The 27,543-nt window shown below is 39.7% G+C and overlaps 1 protein-coding gene and 1 long non-coding RNA gene across 43 annotated transcripts in view; both read right to left on the reverse strand.

The window, feature by feature from the left end:
* The window catches only part of LOC110362084 (uncharacterized), a 40,726-nt gene extending 37,239 nt beyond the window's left edge, over positions 1-3,487 (reverse strand). For both annotated transcript variants that reach the window (XR_010471168.1, XR_010471167.1), the window contains exon 1: positions 3,349-3,487. This is a non-coding gene — a long non-coding RNA (uncharacterized LOC110362084). The remainder of the gene's footprint in view (positions 1-3,348) is intronic.
* A 2,544-nt stretch (positions 3,488-6,031) lies between these two features.
* The window catches only part of DST (dystonin), a 307,340-nt gene continuing 285,828 nt past the window's right edge, over positions 6,032-27,543 (reverse strand). For 24 of the 41 annotated variants that reach the window (XM_065056154.1, XM_065056141.1, XM_065056129.1 and 21 more), the window contains 14 exons: positions 24,753-24,896; positions 23,748-23,936; positions 22,853-22,982; positions 21,896-22,059; positions 21,412-21,574; positions 19,769-19,923; positions 19,532-19,606; positions 18,651-18,668; positions 15,519-15,636; positions 13,070-13,138; positions 12,108-12,307; positions 11,519-11,629; positions 8,645-8,768; positions 6,218-7,279 (listed from right to left, as the gene is read on the reverse strand). In XM_065056154.1, the coding sequence (XP_064912226.1) occupies positions 7,014-7,279; positions 8,645-8,768; positions 11,519-11,629; positions 12,108-12,307; positions 13,070-13,138; positions 15,519-15,636; positions 18,651-18,668; positions 19,532-19,606; positions 19,769-19,923; positions 21,412-21,574; positions 21,896-22,059; positions 22,853-22,982; positions 23,748-23,936; positions 24,753-24,896 (1,926 nt within the window). In that variant the 3' untranslated portion in view covers positions 6,218-7,013. Of the gene's footprint in view, positions 7,280-8,644; positions 8,769-11,518; positions 11,630-12,107; positions 12,308-13,069; positions 13,139-15,518; positions 15,637-18,650; positions 18,669-19,531; positions 19,607-19,768; positions 19,924-21,411; positions 21,575-21,895; positions 22,060-22,852; positions 22,983-23,747; positions 23,937-24,752; positions 24,897-27,543 lie in introns of all 41 variants that reach the window. The other 17 variants (XM_065056144.1, XM_065056135.1, XM_065056166.1 and 14 more) reach the window with 7 other exon arrangements.

Here is a 27,543-nt window from a genome sequence, read left to right on the forward strand (position 1 = left end):
AGCCCTGAAGTGTGTGGAGATAACAGACTAAAGACTGATTATTCGCCATTTCATCTCCCCGGTAAACGTGGTGTGTGTGTTTAAGAAGAAATCCCATGGAGAAGTCAATGTTGGCTGAGTGACCATCTCAGCAGAGTTACCCAGGCTTTCCAGCATCTGAAAACACCGCGGCCAGGCTGACGATCCTCCTGAGCACCGTGGGGAACACCGAGCCGTGGGCTCCCGTCCGGCCGCCTCCGTCCCCCGCTGCCAGCAGGCGGCTGTGCCTGCGCGGGGCCCGGCGCCCCCGCTCCGTGCCCGGGGTTCAGCCCGAGTTCGGGGCCGCGGCTCCCGGCCCCTCCTCACCATCTGGCCGCGGCAGCGGCGCCTCGGCCTCTGTCACAGGCCCACCCGCGACGGATGGAAAATTCAGTTTGCTCGTTTTAATAAGAAATGCTGCAGAGCTGCTGCGCAGGTCAAGACAACCGTACAATTATTTGCAAATGCGCTCTGCGAGGTAAAACACAAAAACAATGCGTGAAAACAGCATTCACTGCTAGCGTTTTGCCTTCCTTTTGAAAGAGGTGTTAGGCTTGCTTAATTTATTTGTGGTTTGTTTACTGCATCTTGTATTTTTACAGAATAAATTAAATTCACTTTAAATTGTATGCCTATGTTTTGCCCTTGAGTTCCAATATAACAAACTGTGCTCTGGATTGATTTCTGACCAAATGGAGAGCTGTTCAAATAAACAGTTTTCAGTAAATATTCATCGCACCCAGAACGTAACACTCAATTATTTTCATTTTTCTTCATTCCAGAAGGAGCTGCTTACGCACAGCCACATTCTATTGTGCTTATTTAGAATGCAAAAAGAAAAAAATACTGAAACCAACCACACCAAAACAACAAATAGCTCATGTCTTTTTGGAAAATCCCTTTCTGTTATCTTTCTCTGATCCACAGGACACTCACAAGGAAGAGAAACATGCCACTGCGGTATCCTTATCAATGACTTAAGTTTTTAAGTGGTTTGGATCTTGATGTGCACAAGGTCTGCCAGTGTCCCATGAAAGACGCATTCATTTGCACCGACGCCAACAGATCTCCGAAAGTTCCCAGTAGGAGGAATGACTGGAGAACCCGAAGGAAACAGGATCTGCAGATGCCTTGCAGAGGTATGTGTGACTGGGGGCAACACAGTGGGGAACACACTTGCTCATACCTGGTTTTGCTGCTGAAGGATCCCAGGAATGCTCTGAAGTTCCTAAAGTATTTGAGAGGAATAATGTGACTGAATTCTCCACCCGTCCTACATGGTTTTCATTTCCTGAATGTGACTAGAAATTGTGATAATTATATGATGCTCCATACTTTGCATATCCCTAAAATACTTTTAGTGAATGTAAGTGAAAAAAGCCATCAGCAGTAGAACTCCCAAAGCATTTGCAAAAATCCCACCCTATGCTACTCTTTGATAGAAATAAACTTAATAATTTTGGGTGGGATTCATTCCGCTTAAACAAGCCACCCAAAGGTTATTTGCCGAGGGCTGAGCGAGTGGCTGCGGGATCGTCAGCGGAAAGCAATGCACACCTCCCTCCCAGGAGGCGCGATGAATCACCAAAACGCAGCGATGCTTTTTCCAGAGCACCCTTCCAACAACGTGCACTCCAGGAACTTCTGAGCCAGCGTTTGCAGCTTTGTGTTAAAACCTGTCAAGGGCTTCACTGCAGATCTCTTCTGTTAAAACTGACCACCTTCTCCTACACTGTCTCTCTGAGCTTTTCAAGTGCTATTTAACCTCATGAAGACCTTTCTTTTGATCCTATAAATGCTTACTTGAGAATTTGCGGTGAAAGACCTTGCTGAATGTTTTTGGAAAGCCATGTGGTCTATCTCAACCTTTGTCCACACTAACAGATCCTTTCAAGGGATTCCAGGCAGCTTGTAAGGCGTGACTTCCCCCCAGAAGCTAAGCCAACTCTGCCATAGTATATTTATTCAAGTTTCCGCTAATACATCATTTATTATTGTTTCTATCATTTTTTGAAGTCCAAACTGATCAGCAGTTTCCCAGAGCTTCCCAGTAACTTTTAAGCAAAAGCTTGCATCTAAGTGAGGCACTTTTCAATCCTCTCATGTTCACATGAGATGAGAGGACTTCAGGCAGCAGCCCAGCTACTTCGCCCTTCAGTTCCTACAGCAGCCTTTGGCGAACACCACCTACTCCTGCCCGCCTCATTTTGTTGATTTGGTCCAGAAAGCTTCAAATCAGTGCCGCCAGAAGCAAAGCTACACACCCCCTCCCCTTCTGATCAGCAAATGTGGAGTTGCTCAATATCTGCGGTACTCACAAGCCCACTTTTTTCATCCTCAGCTTGAACTGACTAGTTCTCTGCCTTATACTTCGACCACAGGCTTTTAAATACAGAGATATTTCTTTATCATACGAATGCATTGCCTTTAAAAATAGCCCAGACAGTGCAAACTCTTCCATAGGTCCCCTAGGCCCCCATTACTCTGCCAATAAAACAGGACTTGGAAGTGCTATGATACAGCCCCAAAAAGAAGAAAAAAAAAAACTGATGGTGTTGGATATTTTTCTAAATGTTGGAAAGATCATTGTGACCCCCACAAAAAGCTCCAAGTCAGCTTTTCCTGTCAGGACAGAGCTATCATCACCCTGGCTGCCGCCCCCCAAAGGAATAAAAACCACTGTAGATGCTGACAGGGCCTGATTTATGGTTTGGGGTTCTTACTCATATTGAATCATCCAAGTGCTAAGAACATATCTATTAACTTTCTCGTACATACTCATCCAGGATGCCAGCTAAGTTACGCAATTCACCTTTCCTTCAGCCTTCAAATACAGAAACACATTTCGAGCACCCCGAGCTGCAATTCAGACTATTTGAACAATTCCAGTTCAGAAGAACTATTTATTTATGAAACAACAGCCTCCAAGGCTCTTTTAGCTCCAGGTCAGATACCACTACATTTGCAACAGTCAGACCCTGAACAAGTCTTAACAGACTTCAATCTGCATAAAAAATACCTCAACAGTATCAGCCACCAAGTGTTTTCATGCAAGTTAGATGTAATTTAAGCTGCTGCCTCATCCATTATTTTTGAAGAGCTCCCTTTTCCTCTGTAGTGTTCTTCTTTTTAATATATATAACTTATTTTTCTACAGAGATTAACAACCTGCCTGCATTTAACCTGCCAACACTACTAGAAAAAAAAGCAAGCAACCAAGCCAACCATCTCCCCCACCTCCATGTCTGCAAACAGATTATTCAAATTCAGCAGAAAGAACAATTTTCATTAGGAAAGCACCTTTTCTTTGTTGTACAAAATTCCACTCACCTTGCATAAAGACATAAACCTCCTAACAGCACCACATCCTACCATGGTCTGCAGTCAGAGCGAACAGCTGGCTAACTACCACCAGCCTAGATGAGCTCAGATGCTACCACACAGCCTGAGAGTGGGAGCACCTGGAAGCTGCTAGGGCAGCTGTACTGGGATGCAGCAACCACGTAATGCTTATATTCCACCCCTGTTGTTATTTACAGAACGTCACAGCAAGCACTCAGCAGCGTGTCCTCTTGCCATGTACTGTGACTGACACCTGTGAGCTCTACGGCCCCTCTCACACACAAGCTGTGGGGGGTTGACAGTCTTGTTGGTCCTATGGTAGACACAGGCGTCTACAGGTTCAAATGCCGCTGCTGGCTATGGTATGGAATAGCTGCTTGCATCAGGGTTTATTTTTATGAAATGCATTGATTTTAAAATTAAGATTGCATATAACCTCATCCCTCTGCTTTCATGATGTTCCACAGGTGCAGCTGGATTAGTGCAATCTATTATATTAGCATGTAATTAAGAGGCTCACCATATATCTAAACAGAAGAAGCCGAGGCTGCCTATGCCCCAGGGCACCACCAGCTCCTCTAATGGTGCATTTTTCACTTATTGATTTTATCTCCAGATTTCAGTAAATTCTGTGGACACTTTCCCATTTTGAAGGCAGCAAACCAGAAATGCAGAAAGCTCAAAATTGACCCTAGAACTAAGCCTAAAGTGCTAAATATGCATTATTCACTGAAGAATATGATTGTCACAGTCAGGCTTTCCATCCCTTCTTCCCCTCCCCATCGCCTCTGCTACTTCACTGCAGAGGCGAATCACAGAACATGCAGGTATAAGAGTCCAGGTCACACTAAAAGGCTGATTCGACTCATCCAGCAAGCCAGGAGAATTTATGATCAACTCCTGTCGTTAAGAGGACAATGAAAGGGAGAAAATGCATCTCTGATTAAGATATTCTATAAAAACTCATGTGACTGAGCAAGGTGGGGATTTCATTACAGGGCTGATCCTTCCTCTCTCATTTTTGCTGGTAACAAAGAAGAAATATTTTGGAATTACAGGAAGATGGAAACCAAATACCTCTTCTTCCTTTACAAAAATTGTTTACTAGAACTAAGATATCCTTAACTTACTGGTAAGTCCACAACATGCCTTTTAATTCCGCTAATTTGTCCTTGAGTCACAGAAGTGCAGAGGACCAGATGTTCATTTTCAGACTTTTCTAAGTATGATGTTTGTAGCACAGGGAACAGAATTCTGGAAAGTCTCTCAGTTTGAGGAATTCTTGGTATCATTCTAAGGCAGTTAAATCAGCTTTGGAAGAGGGTTATTAAGTATGGTATCTTGCCCACCCTGTTCTGCAGTAGCCAACAAGCCACAGAAACCCATTCTGTTCTTGCGTTCTTTTAGCTGACATTGGGTTTCTCAGAAGCTGGTCACAGCTCTAGTATCTCTGTAAAGTTACAATGTAGCAACATGAAAATCTCATCAAGTTGCAGAATTTTGAGATCTTACAAATACATTTAAAGCTAAGACCGCAACATCCACACAAGGTGCTTCAGGTATGTGCCAGCACCTCATGCAGAAAGAGCTGCTCTGTCCATTTGGGATAAAAGCAACTGAACTATGACTGCACAGAATGATGCAGATTTGCCTTCCCTATCCCTTCTCCATCAGTCCTGTGGCTACAAAATGAACCAAGAATGTCACATTTGGCTCCATCTCCTCCTACAGCCTAGTTATCCACACAAGTGTCTGAGTTCTACCCCTCTTGTTTCTCTTACTGACAAGCAGAGTCGCTTCAGAGACCATCTATAACTGCAGACTGCTTCTCTTCACCCAGGGGTGTTGTGGGGTTCCAGGGAATGCTCAAGTCATCATTGTGTATTTTAATATTTGAAGAAAGCAATCACCAGATGAAGAGCAGCAACAGGAGAGGTGATGCAGGGGAAGCTAAAGCAGTGCAGCAGAGCCCGCTGCTTTAGGATTCAGTGAAGGTGTGCATGGGTTCCCAAACCAGCTGCTGCGGGACTGCTCCTTCCCTGCCTCCCCCAGACACACAGCTCTGCGTTGGAGGAAATCCTGACGCAAGTGCATTTTGAGTGACTGAATGATCTGATTGTGTGAGTCAGCTTGTGAGTCTGCAGGAAGCTCTTGTAATAACTCAGAAAACATCACCTTAGTAATGCTGCCAGTAAGCGCTAGCACCAAACGCAGGAATCACCGTCACCTGCATGTCATCAGCTGAACTCCTCCATCATCTTCAGCAAGGTAAGGGACCAACCATGCCCCGGCCTTCCCCTAAAATTCCTCTACAGCACTTCCTGCTATATGAACAGTCAGCTTTAGTGTATTTGCCACGTTGGCCAAATTCTACCCGAGTCTTTCTGATATTATCACAGAGCGTTCTTAGTTTCTAGAGATTCTGTCACTACTTACTACAGCATCTACCCAGCCATTCTACAGCACCCCTATTTGAAGCTGCATTCTTTCTCCACTGAAAATCAACTGTTATTCATCCTTTCAAAGAATCCATGAATGGCAAAAAAATTTCACTGACAAAAAGAGCAACTAAATTACTTCTTATGTCTTAGATACATAGTATATAAATGTCACAATTCAATATGGCAAAAATAATTGTCAACACACAATAATTACATACAATTTCGTATGATCTGATATGTGCAACTTGGTGTTTTATTAAACAAATACAGTAGCTAACCAAAATCTGATTGCTGATAATGGGAAATTACATTAAAGCCTATATTCCTATGGTAGTTACTGGTCAACTGAAATGATACATACTCTAAAATGTAACGCAGGAAATTATCTTCCTATGAAATAAGAAATACAATAGAAATAAAGTTAAGGGACATGTTTATTTCGGAGCTTTCTGCAAGCGAAATTGCTTTGATACAAAATGAGTTCAATGATACAGTGCTACCATCCACTCAAGCAAAAGAAAACCTCACATTTACATGAATGCACTTTATATTGATATTCTTACAGAATAATAGTTCAGGTATCCAGAATGTGTCTGGCCTCATTGAAAGCAATGGCACAGAGACGCTGCAAGGTATTGGAGTATCGTATTACTGGCGAGTGCTTAATTAACTCTGTGAGTTCTCCGAGAGATGCTGTATAAATAAGGGTACTGTGAACGTGGGCTTGTATTCCTTAGTAGCTCTGACGTACATCTTTTCGTGTTTGTTTAGTCAGCTCAAAGTGTGTAAATGTGTCTTTTGGCTTTTTAGTATTCTCTTTTTCTTTTTTAAAGAAAAATCATGAGGTATCCTTTACTGTTAACTAATGACATAGTGACAGGCCTATTTTATTCGGGTTGCAGAGACTTACTGTACATTCAGTACACTGTACATTCGGCAATTATTTTTAGTGTACTTTCTACACATTACTGTGTACAACTGTTAGTTTACATTAAAACTCTTCCCCCTTCTCACAGGATATGGCATAAACAAAAACAAATCTGACAAAAATTATACACATAAAATAAGAAGACAAATACACAAATAAGGCCATCTGCAGAATTAAAAATCCACCTCTTGCGATATTTCACAATAATTTCTACATAATATTTTACATCTTACGAACTTAAATACTTAACGCAAAAGGAAAAGACCTTTACGGAGCCAATCATATTATCTCTTCAAGGACTTGTCCAATTTGCTGGCTAGCGGCCTTCTCTGGGGAGTTGGAATTTTAGAAGGCTTGGCTGATCCTGGCCGAGAACCTGCTCGGGGTGTCGGTCTGCTGGCAGCAGGAACAGTCTCTGACATATCTGAGCACACGGACTGGATTTCTGAGATGTCAAAGTCAGACGCATCACTGCCTCGGCGGCTACTTGACCTGCTGCCAGCCTTGCTTCCTGCTCGGCTTCCAGGTCTGCTTGGGGTTTTTCTGGTTTCTAGAGAGAGGAAAGATATCCATCAATATTAAAGCTAAGGATGGAAAAGGTGTATGGGTCTTTCCCAGGTCTTTGGCAACCTCCAAAATTCCTCATTGCACAAACTGAACTTTAGACTCGGCCAGGTAAGCTGGATGATGCCGTATCTCCCAGTAAAGAGAAGGAAATATGAGATCAAACTCAGTTAATTTGTCACTAGCACATGTCATTAAAAACATATTATCCTGGTAAGCTTTTGTGACTTACTAGACATGCATTCATTCTATATTCACCCAACAGCCAGAGACTCTCTTTCCCCTGCCATTTTCTCAGCTAGTAATTGAAAGAATTCAGTATCTGGCCTCTTCATGCATTCAGCATTTCTCAATATATACATCTTGGAGATGCTGATGAATATCCCAGTTTTTAAACGTGTACCCCTTTTTTCTAAAAATCAAAACCATACAGTTGAAAGCTTCAAGTAAACAAGGAAAGAATATACATTCTCCCAAAGGGCTGAGCAAATGAGCTCTCCCAGCAAGGCTGCTAAAGTGAAAGCCTGCCCAGACAATGTGCCATGAAGAAAAAGCCACAACAAAGAATCTTAAACAGAAAACCATTAATGTGGTTTTTCATAATTTTCCAATTACTTATGGAATATCTTTGATCTTGACAAATCTGGTTCCCTATAAGTGTGAAGAACACCAAGTTGAAACTGAAATCTCAGGTGGCTCATTTTTCAAATCACCTATAATTAAAAGACACGTACTCTTTGAACAGGATTTTCCAGTACAGCCCAGTATGCTCTGCAGAGCTAAAGGTCTGAGGCAAAGCCAGCAGAGATATCTTCTCTTCTAACCCACCTAGCCCTCTCCCTTACACAGATCTGCCCTGAGCATCCTGGAATAGCACAGCTTTACCACTTCGTCTTTGCATATACTGTTTCAAAAATCTCTATGGCATATTCCATTAATCAGGTCACCTACAGATGCTCCCTGCAGTTCTTCTTCTGAAAGAAATGGATGATTCATGATTAAGTGAACCCTTGGCTCCACCACAGTGGAGCATAACTTGAATACTGTGAAGAACTGAACCCTTTATTTTTAAGTAAATGCTTCTTCTCTAGTTCCTTATGCAGATACACTGGAAAGACCATTGTCAAGAAGGCTGCAGCCATGAATTCGCACATCCAGAGCTGAACGTACCTGCTGTGCAACCATGTGAAAGGAGGACCATTATCCTGATTCTGTACACCCTTGAGGAGACAGTAGGACTTGTACTTCTTCCCACTTTTCTGACATCTCCCCCACACGCCAACATGACCCTAATTATCCAGGTGGAGAACAAAGTAAGCGGTAGATCAAGTTCTAAAGTCAAGACACTCACCTGCAAACTGAGCTCTAACTCTGGTAGCTGCTGTTGACAGGATGCCACTGTCTTCTCCAGAATGGAAACCCTTCCCTGACAGATATCCTGGCATCCTGAGTTTACTTCCTTGAATTGGTGTTCCCTATGCAGAAAAAAAAAAAAAAAAAAGAAAAGAGATGCTTTTTCCAATTGTCTCTACTGAAGATGAGGTCTGGTATTAGGTAGCACGCAGCTTAGAATATGATCATAACATTCACTGTGAAGCTGAAAGACTGGTTTGAGTCACTATGGACATTTTTCATTATGTGAAGCTTTGAACATTCCTATAGCAGTTAGTATTTGAAGTAGTGCAAATGTCAAACAATAACAACAAAATCAGGGTAACAGTCTGCTTGATATCTACATTTTAGCATTCTTTGTGTGTATTTCAGTGAATATCAAGAAAGAAAAAATGCTACCTTCTTTAATTAGTCAAGCATGTAAGATTAGTTGATGGTACATAACTTAAATACAAGTAGTTGAGCTTTTATAGCTGCATAGCTTGAGTTTCCATCATTCTGACTGTGGTTATAGGTGGTGAATACATTTGTTTCAATTCTATAAATATTTTGATGGCAAAACAAAACTACCAAATTTCAAAACCTTCTTCTAGAAAAAGCAGCAAAAGGACATAGGACTAACTAGATGACCTTTGAAGGTCCCTTCCAACCCAAACTATTACATGATTCTATGAAAAAAGTTCTTGTTGTCAAGATATTGTCTGAAATGTCTCTACTTCAGTGTTTTATCCTGCCTGCTTTCTCATTTCTAAAATGAAACAAGTATTGATTGAAAATCTGCCCCAAATGGGAAGATTCCTTTCAAAGCCATGAGAATGAAATCCTCAGATTTCAAAATGCATGTAACATACTAGATAAGAGGTGTTTGTAAATAAGAGGAAAACTATTCATTTAATCAACACTAAAATACTAAGTAAATATCCAAAAAGAATTACAAATACTGCAGTGATGAATGTGATATACTGAGCGACGTGGATCTCCAGATCTGGTGTTCTGTGCCTCTGACGCCCACACAGTGGGGTAGAAAACCAAGATCCAGGAGTGTGTGGGAGCCGCCTGGAGCCAAGGGCCGAGCGCAGCCGGGCAGCTGCCAGCTCGGGCCACCTCTGGCACGTCTGAACAAAAGAGCATTGAGATACTGCAGAGCAGAGAAGCTGCTGGCTCTGACACGGATGGTCACAATGTTAAATTATCTTTGAAGCCAAGTACAAATGCTCAGCGTCCAACCAGCCACACCTTGGAAATCTCTGCTGTACAGAGACTGCTTGGGAGGACAAGGAGGCAGGGAACACTCTCCGTTACCTCCACTGAAGCTGCTGTGCTGTGGGCAAGGCATTGGGAGAGAATCCCTGGTGCAAGAAGAAAAGAAGATCAAGTTTGTTCTTCCGCTTTAGTCCTAAACCCAAATGCAGCCTCCACAAAAAAATATATAACCACTCCCTTGGGAAAAAAATGCTGCAGAATGCCTAAGAAATTCACTGCAAACTACACCACACCAATCATTCCATTTATAATCTTAAACCATGGTGGCTTACGTACAAGAAACTCACTGAAACTACCAGCGGTTGTAAGAGCAGGTGAGAAATACAGTGCCCCTATTTGAAACCAACGGCAACTGCTTCCACCTCATTGTAATTCAATGAAAACACATTTCCATGTCTATAAACCCTTTACTGTGCCATCAATTAATCTTACAATTCAGTTACCAGCTAAGAAATGAAAGAAAATACAGAAGTACATTAGAAACTGACAACTGACTCAACTGTGTGCTGTTGTTAATCGTTGTAAGCAGCAGCCCTGTGTGCTGGAAGTGCTGTACATACACAGGCCTGCAGCGTGCGCAAGGAACGCACCCGCTCACACGGAAGGAGGGCCTGAGAAGTTTGTTACGCATCTTTAAGCAAAGCCACGCCAGGGTCATGTAAACTTGGCACCAGCAGGTGTCAGAGGGCCAGCGACAGGCACTGAGGGCAGATTTGTGAGCAGCAGATACAGCAGCACAAGCTTCTTCTGGCCCAGGGCAAGAGTGACCCTACAAGTGACACATCAGCTGGCAGCGTGAGCCACCTGAGATCCTTCCACTGGCTGGAGCAACAGGAGAGGAGACACTTGGGCTCCAAGCCCATTCAAATTCTGGTCCTACAGTTTGACTGCCAGCACAATCCTAATTGCTACACTAACAGTTTCTGTGGAAGTCATGGCCTGGAAATAAGACCAAAGCTCATTTCCTGTGAAGTCACTGAATAGCTATCTTCTTAGAGCGACAATTGGTCACTAACCCCCCTAAATGAAGTATTCAGTTGTTGGAAAGATTTATATATCACAGTTAGTCTTTTGTGCAATCTTCTTGACAGGGATTAGCTATCTATTTAGTGGTTTTGCACTGGAGATCATAATTTATTAATCTAATTCCTGTAGTTCCTGAATATTACAGTACATTAAGAACTCAAAGTAAACAACTTCAGAAAAGAAACCTGCTAATATATAAACTGCTTTATAAAAAAAAAAAGTACTTCTCTACATTCGCTCATCCAGTTCATCGCATACTGTTATGATTTATTAACCATTTGCACTTTGAACATAAATTCATTGAGACTAAGTTTTCCTAAAAGACAAACATGGTAACAAACAGAACATAAAAATAATAAAAAAAAGACTTGGGGGGGGGAGAGGGGGAAACAAAATTAATTTGACAAAGGTCTAAAATAATGACAACGCATTAATATGCAAAGAATGTTGCAGCTCTGAAGCACTCAAACTCTAGTGGCTGTTAGTGAAGTGACAGTTTTAGTGAAGGAAGGTCATTAGACTAGAATCTCTGTCCTTACTGTACCTCTGCAGATGACCCTTGATAGTCTGAGGATTCTGGTGGCTTAGAAGGAGTTGACGTTTTGCTGTTTGTCAACCATGGTTTACCATAGTTGCGTGTTAAATGATGGGGTGTCTGTATGAAACAATGGCAAATCAAAATATGAAGGACAGTAGGTGGAAAACAATGTCATGGAGAAAGATACCCAGGCTTTCACAAGAAGATCCAATCACACAGTAGAAATAAAAACTAAGAAAAAAGAGTTGATGATAAATGTTCTGAAATGAAGAGATGGCAGAGCTTATTTTTTAAAAGAAATGGAGAGGTTCATTGCTCTTTCAGAGCTTATTCCCAAATCGCCAGTTAGCTCGTGTAGCACCTTAAATCTAAAGAATTCTTCTATTCCTGTGCTGCAAACAAATGGTAGAGGAAATATATTGAAAAGACTTCTCAGATCCTCCCCAGCCTATGAAATAAAATTGAGATACTTCTTCCCTATCTGCAAGGGAAAGCACCAATATTGTTGGAGCAAGGGGAAAAAACCAAAAAACAACAAAAATCCAAACCCACATCCTATTTGTTTACCAGCGCAGTTTTGTAGGTTTCTCCTTACCTTTGGTGTACTTGTAGCAACTGCTTGTGGGGAAGCTGCCTGGCCAGCTTGACTTGACAGAGAGGTGGATCTGTTGGGAGAAGCGCCCCTTGAAGAGGGTCGTGATCTCCGGCCCCTCGGTCGGAAAGCCGCCATGCTCTGACTGGCACCATCTGCCAAAATGAACTTCTCACGCAGCTCCACATTTGTCCTCCCTTTAGCTGCAGCAAAGAAAGGTGTTCATTTAATCAGATACAAAATGTGTCACAAGGCTGCTTATTGTCATTTTTGCCATGCCAACTTCAACACATTTTAACAATAAAATGCATTACCGTGTAATGCATTTATTCTGAACACAGAAGAGTTATGTGCAGAACTCACTTATTCTAATACTTTATGCCAGCAGGAATGAACCACTGTCAAAGGAAGTCAGCGTGATAATGGAATGCTCAGCGTGCTAAATCGCTGTTAATCAATCAACTATCAGTACATAGACACAACCTGATGAGCAGTTTTGCTAACTCTACGGCTACTCATGATAAATAATACTTGCTTCATTGTTCCAGAAGAAATTGCTAAGTACAGATTACAGGAAAGCAGCAAATATATTTATTCAAAACGATGAAGTTATGTAGTTTGGCAACATGCAATGATGAACACAAAATCCAAATGATGATGAGGTAATTGGTGGCTAAGCACTCACACACACATACAAACACGCATATGAGAGAATATTCCGCAAGAATAGATGCAAGACATGTTAGAATTTAACTCTGTCAGTGTGAATGACAATTGTTTTTGAAACACTCTTAAAGCGTGTCAAAAAAAATTAGCTTGCAAAGCACCAGCCCATGTAGGAACACATTAAGCTAAATGTGATGGGTGTAGCATATTGTCAAAAGTATATATTATAATAAAGTGGGAAGGAAATGAAGAGAGAGGAGAAGAGGGGGAGAAGCAGACAAAGAGAGGGGTTTGCCAACCTATAGTAGGCTGAGTGGTAATTGAAGAGTTTGATTCCGAACGTAACATTTTACTCCCGTGATGATGAACTAGAAAAAATGACACAGGACATGGGTCACATTAAAGAAAATCGTTAGCAGGAGAAGAAATCAAGTACAGCAGCTGCATATGCAAGAGACTCAGAGCACCAGGCCAAAAGACAGGACTCAGAGCAAAAGCCGTCTCTAAGTGCTCTGAGACGAGCTCTCAAAGCTCTCCCAGGCAAAAGGAAACAGCGCTCAGATAAAATCAGCTGCAGTCCCAGGTATAGTTTTGCAATAGTATTTATCTGCTGACATAAAGAAATAATATAAGCTAAAATTATTTTATATAACTAGGTCCAATATTTTTAAAGCCACTTATGACAACAGTTCTTTGAAATATCATTTATCTGAATACACGAGAAGCCCTTGGTGGAAATGAAGATTTGCCAGGTGAAGTGCTTAAGGAAAAGTCTGAACCTGCACCACTGACATCAGCAACTAACTCATCACTGACTGCAACAAGACCAGGATTAGGTGCCATGCACAATGTCCAGTGTCCGGATGACTTTATAGAGATCGGTATTCCTTTACACTCCCTGTGTTGATCTAATTGCTCCTATATTTCCCATGAAAAAGGGATAAATTACTATAGAAAATACTATAGAGATACATAGAATACAAGGTTTATTAAAGAAGAGGGGATAAAGTTCGAAAGGACTCTTAATCTGAGGACACTAATAAGGAATTCCAGTAAATTAATCAGTTTTTAAGTATTGTATCTGTCAGTGCCAACCCAAGGAGGAATTGCAACAGTCTACCTGTCAAGAGGCTTGTGAAAAATGTTTGGAATACATCAAAAGCAACCAAGTTAACCCTTCAATGGAGTCACATATTTTGAGGCACGTCTCATTTTCCGTTACCCTGCACTTTTGAGGAACGGGAGTAGAAAGCTGTAACGGGAGGATGGCTCTGCAGGCATAGATGACTCAACAATAGTAGCAGGTGCAGAATCAGGTGCTAAATTTCAGTCAGACCTGTGGTCCAACACCAGTAAATGTAACATTACTGTCACATTTCTTTAGTAAACAATGTATGCAATATGTTGGTAAGCAAAAAGTCAATTTTTAATAGTGCTTAAAAACTCACAAAGGTCATCACAAGGTTATGACAGCTCTTGTATGTTACTCTGACAAGAAATTTTAAGGGTACCTTGTAAGTCTTGTAGACAAAGGTTTCTAGGCCTCAGTGGCACACTGTCAGCCCTTACAGGGCTTTGTAGTAGGATTTTTTTAAAATTTAACATCCTTGACTTAGCAACACAATTGCTACAAATGCAAGCTCTCCTCCCGCTCCAAGGTCTGTATCAAACAGTTCAGAAACCTTGGTCCCAAAGCAGAAGCTGTGTGAGACAGCTGGCGCTAGAGTCAGGTCTACAGGTCAGTTGATGTCTGCCTCCACTAGCTCACTTGTCTCTCCTGAACTCCTCTGTGATGTTCTCACGCTATTACAACATTGATTATGATTCTGTACAATTCCTGATAGGTAAAAACACAGCAAACTTAAATGCTGCTAGTTAACTGGATAGAAATGCCTAGTTACAGAACGCCAGCTTGCTCATTATCATACTTTCTGCACTTTATGACTCTGCCTATTATTTGACTTGTATTTCTCTCACTCTCTTCACAAATGGCATCTTTTCTATCTCCAGCTGTTCCTCCAAGAACAATGCCAGAGAGCATATACTTTCCCACTAGAGCAGCAAGCGTCCTGACAAACTATGATGCCATTACACCGCTGTGTACCGATCAAACACGGCATTTGATGTGGTGCCCTGGAGGGTGCGGTGACGGAATGCTCCCTGCATCCCCAGAGGACAAAGTCCTTCTGACCCAAGCGTTTTCCACTTGCTTTGTAGAAGGCTCAGGGCTCTGTGAAGTGTTTTTCGAGAGGATGCCAATGAAAAGCCAGGGCTACAAAGGCAGAGCCTGAAAAGCCTGGGCACAGCCACTGGCCAGAGAATTTTTTTTTGTGGTGGTATTGTTACTTTTCAATTCAATTGCCTTATTTTGATTATTGCTTTAAAACTTCTCTCTTGCTGAGAAGGTTTTATTGGACATTTCTGTGTGTTCTTTCTGCCAAGTCATACAAGCAGCTTGCAGGCCATAAACTCCGTCTGGGCCAAGTTCAGTTCTTAGCTACACCACTCTAACGCTGGAGGAGTTGTGCAGAAGACACCACAGTTATTCTAGACATACGTCAGTGCATGTGAAGAAGATCTTAACCATGGGATTTAAAGTTTACAAAAACAGATAATTATGTGACAGTTAGTGAGATGATGTTTACAGAACCGGCATTTTATACAACTCAATCTCCATCTTGAGACAATGAATGGTGACCGTAACCAAATAATTATCTGCGCGTCCATTTTCACTGTGGTGTTACATACCCCTGCAAGGATCATTCTTCACCAAGAACTCATCAAGTGCCATCCAGCCACCTCCAACACGAACCATGACAGTACTTCTTAGGATACGAACAAGGCGTAGTTGTTGAGAGTCACCAAACTGAAATAAAAATCAAAACAACCATCTCAGGTTCTCAGTCATTCAGATGCAGTTCAACGCTGACAGGTTAAAAATCAGACACTTTAAAAAGTTTATTTTGATATGTAATTATTAGTAAATGCTAAAAAATCAGATTTATTTATGCAGATTATTAAAGCTGTTAAGATTTCAAATCAGATGGTGCTGCATTAATCCAAAGGAGATGGCAGGATGGTAAGAAAGAATCTCAGGTTTAATTTTATGCTTGATTGTCAAATGTCTGAGCTCATAAAGGAAGCAAAATTAGCAACACATTATTTAATTGGTTACGATCTACATTTGTGCAAATTAATGAAAACCTATTTGCATTATTTCACTGTTAAAATCTTAGGCAAACTCTCTTCTGCAGCAGTCAAGATTTTAATGATGTCAGCTGGAAGGAAGGCAGCATCACTTTAAAATGATCAGCATGTGGGCTGGAAATACAACACATTGCAAGTGTTGCACAGTTCTATCAACTGATTCAATTATAGGGATATTTTCAGGTATAGCATTGACACTGCTCACGTATAGGGAGGTGCACGTGGGGATGGATATATTCAAGAAGCAATAAATGACTGACAGCTACCATCACTGTCCTTTGTTATAAACTGTTTGTCACTTCTCTGTCTACACATCAAGGTTCTTCACAATTCAGAGATGCACAAAAACCTGTTTCATCCTAACTCTTCCACCAGCCCATTCTTCCTTTGGGCTGATGGCCAGGGCTAACATACATTTTCCTCACGAAACCTGTATAACAAAACCTGTATGCAGTATCTCTGTTCAGCTCCGGATCAAAGAAAACATGACCGAAACATTGACCCCACAATCTCACGAAAACTAACCAGAAGAATTTCATACCTTTTAGCCAATGCTACTAAAATATTTATTTTGATATCAGATCATCATGCCAAGTGCAATGCTCTCACACGTAAACATGCCGAGCACTCACTGAAACCAATGGGAGAAAATACATCTCTTTGGGGCAACCTCTGACCCTTGGAGAAAGAAGGCTGGCCATGGTTCATCTGTACCTACTTGCTCCGAAGAGGGGACTGAAATGCTTTAAATGCAAACCATACAAACGTGCTCCCTACTTGTTAAATGACTTTAGTTGTTTGGTACTACTTAAACCAAGAAGGAAAAGTTTAAAGGAATATTACTTTTAGGAACCAAACAAAAGCAAAGCTTGCTGCTTAATTCAGTAATATTTGTTTGTTTGTTTGAAGTAAGAATATTCACATGAGCATTATTTGTAAGGGCTTTTTAATAATGCATTCAATATGTGGTAAACAAAGAACCATTTTACATCTGTAGATCAAAGTTAAAAAAAGAAATGGCATCCAAATTGATGCTGTTTACTTTCATTGGTTTGCTTCTGCAGAAAATTTTTTTTAGAGGTTCTAAAAATCCTCTCTTTTTTCTTTATTTTTTCCCCATCCCAGCTTAATTCTTCAGTTAGACCCCATCAGGCAACCAAGGGTCAGATCCGGCATCCAGATCCAGGCAGCGGCTAATTCAAACAGTGGGGCTCCTGGAAAATAATACAGGTATCTATTATAATAAAAAGCATTTTTCCTAACAGTAACTCGGTCCATTTCCTTAAAACAGCCTGGACACCAACTTTCCTTGAATAGTATTTACTATTGTTTCAAGTAATCAGAGCTAAAAACACTGGAATAAAAATGCAAAGGACGTCTTGTTGCCTGTTCTTGACAACAGCCATATAACATCACTGTTACTAGAGATGCCTCGGCCAAGCTGCTTTAGGTGATTTTTACTGTTCTGCACCAGTAAGAGTTAGATGCCCTCAAAATATGCTGTATTTTTCCCAGATCTGAAAGTACAGATGGCAGATAAGAAGATTAACCTAATTTCAAATAGTCTTTTCAAATAGAGGCTTGTTCTATACGTGGAAAACATTTTAAACTATTACTTAGATATATTGCTAGAGGCATGTGGTAAGATTATACACTGCTCTTTGTGCTTTCTTCTAGACTTCAACAGGCTTTGCCAATAAATAAGAATGCAACTACATTCTCAACAGCTCTAGACTGAAAATGGCTAATCTGTTAACACTACCATTTCCAGAATGGAGTATACATATTATTGCCTTTATAAGAGCATGAATAAAGATACTAATGGTACCCGGTATCTGGCTTGTGTAAAGTATTTCCATTCTTACCAGGCAAGTGTGATTTAACACTGTGGGCAGTGGTGTTATCAGTACATCCCACAGAGGTGAGCGCTGGTGAGCGTATCCCCCTGTCCCACTGTACGGTGACATCCCATTGACACAAACTGTTCTTAAACACAACTCCAACACGTTATAGACCTGCCAGGGCTCTTTGAAAACACTCCAGGAGAGGGAATAGTCTGAACTGGAACAGCAAGTTTAATTTGCCTGTTTCTAAAATATGTTACTTAATGATTCACTGAATTACTATATAAAATGAAAACAATTAGCTAGGTTCTTAATCAGTCTGCTTGATTGCACAAGGATTTTTTTTTAAATGAAAGTATTTTTCACCTAATCTGGAATAAATACTGATCTGTGTTTACAGTAAGATCAACCTTTAATCTGACAGCCTAAAAAATAAACCACAGAATTTTAAAGCATTCCAGTATTAAACTGAAAACTGATCAAATAACAGCAATTCTAGAATTGCAGTTTAAATGCTCAAGATTTTTTTCTATGGGATTTACTGCTGACCATTGTCTGGTTCCTTTAAAAGTAATCTCCTTAATGAGGAAAATGGCCAAAGAAAGCAGGTGAGGGATTGAAGAGGAGGGATCCTGAGACAAGGAATGCTCCATAGCATTTACCACAGCTGACCAGCAATGAATTAGCTGAAGATGTAAGGATGGCAAGAAGACTGACCACTGCAAGCTTAAATCACTATGCGTTAGAAGGAAAAAAAAGAAAAAAAAAAAAAAAAAAAAAAGAGAAAAAAAATAAAGAAAGCTTCATAACACATTCCACTGGTTTATACCTGATTTCCCAGGAAGAACTGATAAGAAATGAAAAATGGAAGAAAGACACGATTAGTTTACAGGAAATTCTCTACATGACTCTAGAACACATGCAAACTAACACATTAGACATTCTAAATAAAGTATCTACTTCAGAGACAGGCAGGTAGCTAGCCATCCGGAGACTGAATATTGGAAAATATTCAAGGCCTTAGTTTCCTTCCCATTGCTGTTTCTGTGCCTTTTAAAACAATCTACAAGTATTTAGCAATCTCTCTTGGCCACATCGTGTATATTTCATCTGAAGTTGTTCCGGTTATTGAATCTAGGGCTAGTAGATCTTTCTCTACAACGGGATATTTATTTTTCTGTGATCTAAAATTGTTCTTAGATGTTTGACGCATTTCTTACACTTCTTCAGAAGGAACAGTGTGCTCCAATAAAATGACAGGGAGGATAAAAGCGATTGAATACACTTCGGTAACAGATTTTTGAAGTACAACATGATACCAGCCCCTATTTTATGAAACTAATAGAAAATCAGCTGCAGTTTAAACACCGTGGGTATCCAGGAAAAAAAAAAAAATGTTTTTTTAAGGAGCTGTCATATGTATGCATGCATATGTGTGTGTATGTATGTATGCATGCAGTCAGCTTTTAGAAATTCTCACACTGAAAACAGTTTCTATAGTGTCAGTGAAAATAAGCAGCAGCATTTTCCCACATGTTTAACCTATATGTTCTAACAAAAGAAAATCCATAACGTTTAGATAAGCTGAAGAAAACATAACAATATAATACAAAATTTCTGTTAATTAATATACCCTAATTCCTTCCATAAACGATGTCATATGAAAAATCTTCAGGCTGCAAGAATTAAAACGGTCTTTAGAAGACTTACCCTGTACTTGTTATCCCCAATCTGTTCCACTTGAAACCGTTTTGCACATTTACATTTAGCTACCTGCCTTGTAACCTGCAAAAAATAAAAACTAGATAATTACTTTACTGTTAATATCACAATCCTAAAGATCCTAACTAGTAAACTTCAAATTATATAGGAGTGAAAGTAAAATTAATTATTAAAGAACATGACCCCAGTAGAATGGAGTGCAATGTAAGAAAGCAGACCATGTACCTCATCTTCAATTTTGTCAGCGTCTGTGAGAGGCTTGTATGCATCCTTGTTTGGATGGAGAGCTGCTACAAATTCATAATAGTCAATATATCCATCACCATCTCTATCAAAAATGTCTGCAACAGCACTCATTTCAAGTCGGCTTGTTGGGAATTCTGCAAGACAAAGACAACAACAAAAGCCACGTTTTTTAGCTTTTCAATACCATGACAACGAAAGGCCTTCTGACAAATATTAAAAGGTTTTTAGGCAGTATGTGACAGAAAATGCTCATAAAAAAACAAAGGCATTCAAAAGCATGAAGGAATCTTTCTGAAAAAAAAATCTGGATCGCCAGTGTTACCATGATATTGCATCAAAATGAATAGCATGGTCTGTCTTGAAGAGAGGCACAAAAATAAAGACACAGATTAAATTGTAAGATATATGTGTTTTTTTTAACATTTTGACCTTCTAAGTGCATAAAATACCACAGATTAAACAGATAAATTGTTATCGAAGAAAGGTCAAGCGAGAATTTCACTGCTAATGAAATTTGGAGTGCAAGACCTTCCCACTGCAGAAACACAAATGATGTTTTGTGTAATTATTCTTTTAGATCAAATTCACAGCAGCAGCAGATTAACCCACACAGAAATTCCTGACGAAACGGTCAATGAAAATTTCAAGACGGTGAACAGGGGTTATAAGTATTTAGTAGTTGTAACAAGTTGATACCAACTTAAATAAGATGCTTAACCTCTTGGTCGTATCAGGTGTTTTTTTCATTAATTTCTGACAATTTATGCAAAACAGTGACGTGCATGTATAGTGACTATTTTATTGCATTTTGGAAAGCAGAGGGAAAATACATAGACTACAATATTCTTCTACTGAATAACTTTAACATGAGATGCTAAAAGCAGCCCAATTCTAAATCCTCTCTGCTCAAAGTCTCCATGACCTGAAGATAAAGGATTATTTTAAGTAGCAGCCTCTTATCTGTTACGAGTCAGTTGCTAAAGGGAAATGAGATCACACACAGACATGATGTGTGCTTACCGTTACCACCAACTGGGCATACTGAAGGAACACCAATCCACCAGGAAGGCTGGGAAAAGTCTATTCCTAGTCTGATTGCTTGACATGTTTATCCTCATCATACAGGTATATGAACATGGTCACGGTTCGTGGAAACACTGGTTTCAGAAATTACATGTTTTCCTTCTACAACTGAAACTATTCCATGTAAGTTCTTTAATACAAATCATGTGATCTTATGAAATTATTTTGAAAATTATCTATAGGTTTTATAAGGTATGTTCTACTATTCTGACTAATCAATGAAAAGTAATTGTTGAAGTGGTTAGTGTACTGTAGGAATGACAATCCAAGTCCAGTAAGTCAGTAAAATGTTAATTAGCCAATAATGTAAAAGTGAAATCCGTAATCTGATTCGTAATGTAAAATAACTAGAAAGAGTTTCTAGAATCTGGAAATATTTTCAAGTGAAATTATAGTTTAAATTAATCATAATTCAGAACTTCAAAATGGAAATCTGTGACCTTCTAACACAGTAAACCGCATAGTGTACACTGTATAGACAATAAGACTTCATGAGATGTTTGTTCCAAGTTCAACATTAAGTTAATTTTAAAACTTACTTGAAGAAAGAATTCCATCGATGAATTCCTGCCTTGTTATCTTTCCATCCTGATCTTTATCAATCCTCCTAAAGAAGTCCATCACACGAGACTTCTTATGGTTCATCCACCGCATGTATTTTTTCCTCCAAATATCAAAATCAAAGTTGGCAAATTCTCTCAGCTTAATTAAAAAAGAGAAAGAACTATTTTCAGTTGAAATCAATCTAAACAATCAATGAGATACCACCTGCGTTCTTTTGAATAGCTGGTTCTTTGAGGACCTATATAAACATTTTAAACATCTTAACTCTCCTCACATTTGAAATGAGAACAACAGCTTCTAAAGCACATTAAAGCACATGTATCACAGTTTTCAGTTACCTGTATCATCCGATATCATACAACAAATACAGAAGTTTCTTACAGTATTTATGGTATTGAGAATTTAATCCAGGGTAAGCTACACAGAAAGTATGTATATTCTGTACAGTCCTTTTCTGACCTCTTCAAGTCTGTCCAAGGCATCATTAAGTTTTCTTCTTCTTTCCAAGGCCAAAAGCCAGACCTGCTGCCATTTGCTGACTAAAAGGTTTACCCGGGGATTCTTGGTTTCGATTTGCGCCTGGGCTGCTGATGGATAAATGCCTGGTGTTGGGGAACGCTTTCCTGTTAAAGTATGATAAAATGTGTAAGTCTCACTCAGTTGAAACAAAACAAACACTGACATGATGGGTACTTGACTCTCCTAAAACTACCCCTTCCTGTCCCCAGTAATGAGCCAATACCCTGATATGATCCCATCTGATGGGATTTTTTTTTCCCCCTACTACTGGGCAATGACTACATAGTGGCTAAAGTATCTTTTGTTTAGCCAGAAGCAGCTCATAGTGGGTGCACTAGTGAAGCTACACAGGTTAAATAAAATCTTTGTAAATCTATCGGAGAGTTGCAAAGTAAACAACCTGATTTTAGAAGCAGGTTCCATGTATGGGCAAGTATAAAATACAATGGGTAAGTATATCTAAAAATACAAAAAGCAATTTCCTCACTTGATGATTCACTTCCTATTCAGCTTTGCTGAACACACTTTCTAATTGAATCCATATAATTTCACAGACAGTAAGACCAAAATTTTGTCTCTACTTCTTTATGTAAAAAGTTCTTTGCACTTTCAGATAACAGTACATTTGCAAAGACTCAGCATATGAACACTCTTGGAAGCTTAACAGCATAAAAAAGGCTGCATGGTTTAAAAACAGGCATTCAAGAAGTATGGGACAAAACGTAAAAATGCAAGTCTGCTCTGAGAAATTTCATCACAATGAAAAATGAGAGATAATTTGAAAAAACAGTCAAGAGAATTTCACTCTGTTTCACTATCAAACCTATTAGTAATCCATTATCTTCATAGACAGTGCAATGGTGCATGTGACCTGCCCCAAAACACTTCATTACTCACTTCCTGCTCTCCCCTTATCAAGGACAGGAATATGAGATTGTACTGGAGACGGTTCAAGTGCCTTTCTTTTATAGGTCTTGGTAACTTTATCCACATCAGGTTGTTTTCTGGTCATTTCCTCCATGAATGTCTGCAATCAGATAGAGGTGGTTTTAATTAACCATACACAAAAGTGACCACAAGAATGAAAAACCCAACAGCGAAACACCAAAGTTAGGAGAATGGCACAGAAAGAATCTTATAATGCCAGCATCACAAAAAAAGACACAGATAAGGATTTTGTAGGTAAGAAACATCAGCAGTATAAGATTTTAAGACCACTATGGCCTGCCTGATAAAGGAAGTCTAAATCTAAAAAACAGTCTGTCAAACTCCTTTATTAACTGCGTTTGGTGAGGTGATGTACAACAGAATTTTGACTCCGAGTACTCAGGTGCTTCTTGCTGTGCAGACTGCAGCTCACACAAGTGAGACAGCTCTGGTGTGTAACCTGCGGTAAACCTGTGAGCGCGCACTGCACCAGCAGCTTCCTCTGGCACTTTACAAACATACTTTTGACATCCAACCAGTAAAACCACACTGCAATACTAGTTCTAAGGCAGCAGCATTATCACGTATTTCATGTGTGTTATTATTACCCTGTTCCTACGGGGAGCTGTAGTTCTTCTTTCAGCACAATGCAGTGCCAAATTTTTGTTTGGTTGTTTTTCTGCCCCTGTGTTGAATGAAGTACAAGCACATTGTGCACATACAGAAGATACAACTGAGATTCTGATAAAGGATTCGATTATTAGGAGAGAAAGGTAAGAAGATTAACACTTAATTACAAAGCCTCATTGAGTAGTAAGCACCATTCGTGGAATGTGTAGGGCACATGTCACTTAACATGCCTTACCTGATGTTCAGCTATAAGTGCTTTAACTTCCTCAATCTCTTGGGGGATAATCTCTTTATCTTTTTCAGTAAGCGTAGTCTCTGCCCACTGCAACCAGGACAGCAAGGCTTCCAGCAATTCCTGGTTAGCAATAAGTCCAGCCAGAGCTCCTGCCAGTCTCTGTTGATGTTGTTTAGCCCACGCTAAGACCTTGATAAAAGAACCGATGCATGAGTATGTGCACAGCTGAACTTCTTTAAAATGTATTTAAAGGTGCCCTGCTCACTGTAAACCCAGAGCTTCCTCCCAGACCTATTGATATTTATTATCAAAGGTGCTAGATGTAGTGGCTGATCACTAAAGGTGCTGGGTAACTAGAATTCCCAGTTCAACACTTATCTTTGCCACAGATATTCCAGATTAGGTGCTATTAACGGCAGTAAACAGCATATTCAGGCAGTACAGTTAGTGTATCATGCAGGATTTGGTGTCCATCTTCCCCCTGGGCACTTCTGAAGCCATACTTTGCTAACACCAATATTTTGTTTTTCTTTAAATTGAATATACACAGAAAATACCATCTTAGCAGCTGAGAGGGTAGTATACCCTCTGAGACCTACTCATAGCCAATTAAATAATTTGGAAATCTTCTAGCTTAAGAATAGACTCAAATTCTCCTTAATGCAATTAGAAAATGCTTCAAGTTTGCTCTGTATTTTGTTTCCTTTGTAACTTTTAAACGTCTCCCTATAAATTATTGGCTTTCTTCACATGGGAAATGTCAGTCAGTATTTCCTCTAATACATACAAAGAAGCTTGACCATCTGCTTTAGTTCTTAAAGCCCTAAAAGTTTTAAAATAAAACCTAGGGAAGCATGGTATTCACATCCATCACTGCGGGTATTTTGAATGTTTAGTTCTCAACAGCTGCATCATTTCCTCCCAATGTAACTACCATGTGAGTTGTCAGCTCTGTTCCAATCAAAGATGGACTGTAGCAATGAAGATGGCTTGACACATACTGACCTCTTCAAACCTGGCTCTGATGATTGTTATCCAGTGCTTAATGGTGGTGATGGAGTCTGGGTGGCAGATAGCTAGGATAGCTTCTCCCATACCTGTTGCTTTATTCAGTTCAGCCTTTTTCTCTTCCAGTTTCTTCATAAATTCCTAAACCAGAGGTAATAATTTCAATTACATGTTGACAAAATCTGCAAGGGAAATCTGAGTGCATAACCTGGAAGGTCACAAGCCTCTCGACTGCTCAAACAGGTTCAACTTGCAAGAGGCAAGTTTGTCTGAGAAATGTTAAAAATCCAGTTCCACATAAAGTACTAAGTGAAGCCCTAAAATCTTCACCGCAGCTTGCCACTCCTTAAAGCCCACCATATGGTAAATACTTGAAAGATACATGCACTTATTAAAAAAAGACGAAAAATCAGAGCATTTTAGAAGTGCTGTAAATCATCTATGTGATAATCACTGGCAACATTTCAGATGACTTATTTTGTCTGTTACAGTAATTCTTCATAATAAACTATCAAGCTCCTAGCAGAGGCTGGAAATGTCCAACTATAATTACATGCTCAGACAAGATGACAGAGGACTTCAGGAGCAGCTATACTAAACTAACACAAATGTGAAAACTCAGCAGCTGAGGGGGAGAAACATAGCAAGAACAGAGACGGAGTCTGCTAATTAAACAGCTGTTTTCAGAGGCGCTGCCATGTGGGAAAAGTCTTGTAAAAGCAAAAGAATGTTTACAGATTTAGACATCCAAGCTCATGGCCACTGATGTTCCTGGGAACCCAGTACAGAAAAGGGTGGCAAGAGCAGATCTGGGGGACAGTGGGGGGACACCGTGGATGGACAGCAACAAAAATCCTGCAGGACTTTTCACATTCTTCCCACAGTTTCCATATATTATTATTTTTACTACTACTACTACTACTATTACGGTTTTACTGTTCTGTCTATTTTGTTATGTCTAAATGTTGTGTAAGTCTGTGTGTCTCTGTGAGCACCCTTAACTGGAACTCCCAACATCTCTCAGTGCCTAGTGGAATTGTTTGTCATATTTTAACATCTTTAATTGGGCTATAAAATGGAACCATGTCTTGGGAAGTTTAGCTCTTCCTCTCTGCATCCACAAAGGGCTATTTTGGATTTCAGAAATTAAAGATTAGCCAAGTCAGGTCTTATAAAATTCAAAATCACCTAAACATTATAGAAACAGATTCTACAACAACTCATAATGGCATTATCCTATGCCTTTACAAATAAAATATGAAGCTATTAGGAAATAAAAGCGTAACAAAACAGCCTCTTTTACCATGCCCTAAAAGCCTTGAATAGGTAGGCTGCATACTTAAAGAGGCTCATTACTAACTGATTTTGACTTAAGCTTAAATTAATGTCATAGTTTAAGACCCAATCACAATAGCGGTCCTTCTCTCATAAAGACTCTAGAATTCTTACAATATTTCAGTTCAAAATGATTTTGGAAAAGTGGAGGTGGGTTGTAGTGAGAGATTACCAAAATAAGCCAGGGCCAAGAGGAAAACAAGGAACAACAACATTGTTTTACCTGCACAACTGTACTACAATATCTCAAAACCTAAATCTACGGTATACTACATAGCGTATAAAGCTTCCCCTCAGTAAAGGATGTTAATTGTATTGAACTGTGTGGCAGTCCAATGATACAGACACATTCACAAGAGAGGAGATGGGATGTTTCTCATTAACTAATGCAGTGCATTAACCCACTGCACCTCTCGGTCCCTAGAGAGGATGGCGAGTGACAGAAATGTCTCTGCCTGAGATAGTAGAATTCATTACATCACGTGCAGTATTTGAGAAAAGAAAATCAGTAATGGGCATAAAGATGGACCATTTGGATGAAATACTGTCCTGAAGAAACCTTTCCATGTATAGCTGGATACAAATGCATTAAGACTATTTTACAAGAATGACAGTGATAAAAGGAAGATACATTTTATATTTATGTAAATAATGGCAGTCATACATTTCTGATATTAATGTTGCAGCCATATAATACAGACACAGTCTTTAAAACTAATATAATATACTACATTTTACTTTTTGTTTGTTTGTTTGTTTGTTTTTCTTGAAAGCTAATATTATGAGTTAGAGGAGAGACCACTCATTCATGGAAGATTTTACTGTATGTGCTTATCGAGTGGTAAAGAAGCGGTGCCACAACCTTTCTTAGTTGAACAACTTCTGTTATTCTGTTATTTGCCCTTTAAGATGAAAATACATCTTCTAAATCCTACTAAAAAAATTTTAAGTACAGTATGGCCACATCTAACACTGAGGTTGATTGTGTTGTGCTAGTGATTCTTCTCCTCAGCTGGACAAGGTTTCTCAGAGACAAACTTTGCTTTGGTTTGAGGTTCCAAGCTATGCTTCAGCTTTGGCAGCACAATTTTGAGCTTTACAACAGAAACAGTTGGTTAATCTATCTACATTACAGAGGGAGAAATTTAAGATTTTTTTTCTAATGATTTCAGTGGATGTAAGATTTCATTCAGACAGTTCTTTCCTCTGTATTTAGAAGACCAAAAAATAAATAAAAGGGAACTGATGAAGTACACATGGAGAAAAGGCAGCTAAAAGACAAATTTCTTTGCACTGGAGACAGCAGGTTGCTACTGCCAGCACCAGTAAGCACATGCTGATGCATACATACACTTGGCCACTAAAAAACAGCACCCAGTTTCCAGAACCCTAAATTAAATCTGAAAATGTCATCAAAACACTGCCGCCTAAGTACCTTAAAAACTCCATAGTT

Source organism: Columba livia, chromosome 3 (genome assembly GCF_036013475.1).
Source record: "Columba livia isolate bColLiv1 breed racing homer chromosome 3, bColLiv1.pat.W.v2, whole genome shotgun sequence".
Classification (NCBI taxonomy): domain Eukaryota; kingdom Metazoa; phylum Chordata; class Aves; order Columbiformes; family Columbidae; genus Columba; species Columba livia.